Below are 5,000 nucleotides of genomic sequence, written 5' to 3' on the forward strand. Positions count from 1 at the left end.
CGGTAATTAGTTCTCTTTTGAATCTATTAGCTCAGTTGGTAGAGCACTCGCTTCACAAGCAAAGGGACCGAGATCGATCCCGGGTGCAGTCGACATTTTTTTTTCTGTCCTCACAGAAATGATTGGGTAGCTGAATCTGATAGATCTGGCGGAAAGTACTTTGCGATAGACAAGTGTCCTATCAAAAGGGTAGCAAGCAATTACTATTGTCCGTTTCACGCTATAGAGATCGGGATAAGCTCCGGCTTCATGGGCCTATGGTTCTGAAGGACTACTTTTATTTTGGAATCGATTATATTCATTTTAGTTGATTACTCTTTACAGTCCACAGCTTCTAGCAGCTTAGTATCACTTTGACTTTGATAACGATGTGCGATACTTACAGCCTGTTGAGGTTTTGGAGCTGTCCGATTTCATGTGGGATGGTTGTAATGGCGTTTTCATCTAGATATCTGTAGGATATACATAGTGGTATATGAATCAATGCCTCCCAAATGTACCATCATTCTCCTCCTCCTCATCCTCATCATCCTCATCATCATCATCATCATCATCATCTCATCATCATCATCATCATCATCATCACCATCATCATCATCATCATCATCATCATCATCATCATCATCACTACATCATCACCACCACCACCATTATCATCATCATCATCATCATCATCATCATCATCATCATCATCATCATCATCATCATCATCATCATCATCATCATCAACATCATCACCACCACCATCAACAAGACCTTCTCCTCCTCCTCCTTCTGCTCTTCTTCCTCTTGCTAAACCTCAATCTCATTATCATCATCATCATCATCATCATCATCATCATCATCATCATCATCATCATCATCATCCTCATGACCACCACCATTATCACAATTACCACCATTATCACAATCACCACCATCACCACCATCAAGATCGTCACAATGCGTCCGTTAACACTTCCAATTCCACCATCACTACTACCACCACCACTACCACACAATACAATCAACATCACCCCATCATCACTATCATAAAAAAAAACAACAAAACAACCACCACCACAACCACCACCATCACAACCATAAAACCACCACCACACCACCACCACCACCACCACCACCACCTACACCACCACCACCACCACCATCTTCACCCCCCCCCCACTACCACCACCACCACCACCACCACTACCACCATCACCACCACCACCACCACCACTACCACCATCACCACCACCACCACCACCACCACCACCACCATACAAACACCCCCCCCCCCCCACCACCATTCCAGACAACCTACAATTCCGTGGTATCCGTCGGAATGTACTTGGGTATTTCTGCCAGTGTTTGGTGACTACATCTGACCACGGTTCCCGTACACGTACACTTGGGCGGGCAGTAAGCCCGGGGGTCACAGCTGTTTTCTACCGTCACTGGAATAAACAACGCGATCAAGAAGCATGAAACACAAGTAACTGAATATAAACTTGAGCTTTTTATATAGCGCAATATCCACTAAACGAATTCAAAGCGCTTTACAAGAGGTCCCTAGCCAACTGCAAAACTTAACATGTAGGACGAGACATGACACCTGTTTGGCGATATTACAATTTTTTTTCCTACAGAGACAATGCTGCCATTGGCCAGGTACTAATTTTACACCTGAGTACGGCGAGAGAACGTCACTAAAGAACCTTTTCCAAGGACTCAATTATGTTTCGCTCAGAGCGGGACTCGAACCCAGGACATTCCGATCCGAAGGTGAAGGTCATACCACAAGACCACATAGCCGCACAAGATAAGAAAAAAAACCGTCTCCCCAAAAACAGTTTTCCTCAGCTGTGAACCGGTCAGACATGCCACCATTACCCGCCAGTAACCCACAGGGATTACCCAATAGTCTTCAACAGTCGTAACGTCACTTCCTTCCTAATGACGCATGGTAACTTAGTAACACTGGCTCTAAACTATTGGAACAATGGCGGACGCGTATGAAATATTTCTCCGGCGAGCATAAAAGCGTAATCCAGAGGGGAAGAAAACATAAATTTGATCATGTTTTGACTTTTACACATTCTGATCACAAGGCATATGAAAAGTTCTAGCCAGCATGAAGAATAAAAAGTAGTGATTTTCTTTGTTTACAACCAAGATGGCCGCCGTTGCCGGGCGGCGTGACATCAGACTATTGAATCCAATAGTTGGGACGATTTGATGCCTAGTCGATGAAGACTGATGTTTTTGGAGAGTTTTTTCCCTTGTATTTTTCTTTCAACTTGCTTTGCCTGGCACTGTTTCATACACACTTTTTTTTTCAGATCTTTATCTTACACCAGTCCCTGCTCCATAATTTCTCAGTTTGAATGTAAGCTCCAGTTTCATCAACAATGAAATATGATGTGGATGTTTCGAGTTTCCCCTTTCTCAAATTCCTAATCAGAGTCTTATTCAAATTCATCTTTCCTCCGAACCGCAGAGACGCGATTCAGTCAAAGGGTTCACAATTATATTTTTCTTTATTGATTTTACCAAATCTTAAATTAATTCAACTTCTGTATTCAAACAGTTTTCGTGCCTCAGGAAACAATACAATGCCTGATATTTATCATTATGTCAGTTTGGGTTTTTAAGTAACGTATTTATGTTCTTATTGTATTTCTTTTGTTGGCTGAAGGACTTTGAGCTAGAAACGTCTCGTGTGGTTCTTTTTTGATGTTTTTTTAATGACTTTTTACAATAACAACTTCAATGAGGGGGCAGCGTGGCTCAGCGGTACGATCTTTGCTTCGTACCCGCAAGGTACGGAGTTCGATCACCCGCCGTTGCGCTGTGTGGCCATAAACAAGTCACCTCGCCCTAGCTCAATTTGCGGCGCTGCACAGCGGCTGACGACTGGGTTATTCCAGTCTTCCCTTGGAATAGACCCTAGAGACAAATTTCCCCTTGGGGATGAATAAAGGGAATTTATTTATTATTTTATTTATTTTATTATAAACTTACCCATGTTACTGTCAGGACAACACTGTGGCAAGCCTACATGACAACCCAGCTGTTTGTTATCTGAGAAAGAAATGATTTATTTATAATGGCACCAAAAGATAAGGTAAGATATACTTTATTGATCCTGAACGAAAATTGTCTTAATATTATGTTCACAACAGTCATCGTTATATTAACAAATATTCATACCGTCATACGGGGTGACTTTGCCTCTATAGATTTGGACAAATTAGATTATTTTTAGTATTTTGAGTTATTTATTTTGATTAAAACGCAAGTCCTCTCACTAGGGAAATAACTACAACAAGCCTGAGAATACTCAAAATGCTCCAAATCGGCAGGGGCAAAGTCACCCCTTGAAGCAAAGTAACCCCAACTGGCGGTACATTATCAGAATTAATAGATAAAAATACAAAGATAATTTAAGATAAACAAAAAACCAGACGCGGAACATTACTGAGGAGTGATTTGCAATGACAGCAGCAGCAACAACCCACCTTCACAGACAAAATCGTTTGTTCTCAGGTCCTGGATGGGTGTGTCTTTGAAGGCGTTTGGGGCTGTACAGGTGGGGGTGCCTGTGATGACGTTTCTCTTCTTCAGCCACTCCGCCAACCATCCGAGATGGCAATTACAGTTCAGCGCATTGGCCATCAGATTTCTGGAGTAACAAAATCATTTGTATCATCATTATCATCCTCCTTTCCCTCCTCCTCCTCCTCCTCCTCCTCCTCCTCCTGCTCATCATCATCAACATCATCATCATCATTAATATCATCATCATCCATAAACATAATCGTCATCATTATTATTGTCATCATCATCATCATCATCATCATCATCATCATCATCATCATCATCATCATCATCATCATCATCATCATCAGTGTTCATAAACATAGTCATTATTACTGTCATCATCATCATCATCATCATCATCATCATCATCATCATCATCATCATCATCATCGTTCATAAACATAGTCATTATTACTGTCATCATCATCATCATTATCATCATCATCATCATCATCATCATCATCATCATCATCATCATCATCATCATCATCAATACCACCACCACCACCACCACCACCACCATCATCATCATCATCATCATCATCATCATCATCATCATCATCATCATCATCATCATCATCATCATCATCATCATCAATACCACCACCACCACCATCATCATCATCATCATCATCATCATTCACATCACCACCACCACCGTCATCATCATCACCATCACCATCATCACCATGGAATCATAACTCACAGAGTGGATAGATAATGTAGTCTGTCAAAGGAACCTTTCGTCACACATCGGATGTGGTTGTCGTACAGAGATCTGGAGGACGTAATGGAGGTCAGGTCAACAATAGAGGAGGCAGTGTTAATAAATAGGCATGGAGATAGAGCTATTTTTTAAAGTCCCTGTGCATCATAATTATTGCTTTATTGAAATAATTAAGTCCCCTTCAATTTCGGTTTAACTGGATTTACTGTATTTCATATGACAATGACAGGAATGCATATTATGTTTGTTCGTTTGGTTTGTTTTAGTATTTGCATTATTTTATTTTAATTATATTTATTATTATTATTATTATTATTATTATTATTATTATTATTATTATTATATTATATATTTATTATTATTATTATTATTATTATTTATTATTATTATTATATTATCATTATTATTATTATTATTAATTATTATTATTATATTATTATTATTATTATTATTATTATTATTACTATTATATTATCATTATTATTATTATTATTATTATTATTATTATTATTATTATTATTATTAATTTATTATTATTATATTATTATTATTATCATTATTATTTATATTATTATTATTATTATTATTATTATTATATTATTATTATTATTATTATTATTATTATTATCATTATTTTTCTATTACTTATTATTATTAGTATTTATTATATTATTATTATTATTATATTATA

General features: G+C 37.9%; 1 protein-coding gene across 3 annotated transcripts in view; it reads right to left on the reverse strand.

Annotated features, from left to right (window-relative positions):
• The window catches only part of LOC144964328 (slit homolog 2 protein-like), a 242,125-nt gene that overhangs the window by 23,201 nt on the left and 213,924 nt on the right, over positions 1–5,000 (reverse strand). For all 3 annotated transcript variants that reach the window (XM_078898435.1, XM_078898434.1, XM_078898433.1), the window contains exons 22-26: positions 4,289–4,360; positions 3,501–3,664; positions 3,004–3,063; positions 1,304–1,436; positions 384–452 (exon numbers count right to left, since the gene is read on the reverse strand). In XM_078898435.1, coding sequence (XP_078754561.1) covers positions 384–452; positions 1,304–1,436; positions 3,004–3,063; positions 3,501–3,664; positions 4,289–4,360 — 498 coding nt within the window. The remainder of the gene's footprint in view (positions 1–383; positions 453–1,303; positions 1,437–3,003; positions 3,064–3,500; positions 3,665–4,288; positions 4,361–5,000) is intronic.

This window comes from Berghia stephanieae, chromosome 2 (assembly GCF_034508935.2).
Source record: "Berghia stephanieae isolate SIO BIC M18660-M18661 chromosome 2, UCSD_Bste_1.3, whole genome shotgun sequence".
Lineage (NCBI taxonomy): Eukaryota > Metazoa > Mollusca > Gastropoda > Nudibranchia > Aeolidiidae > Berghia > Berghia stephanieae.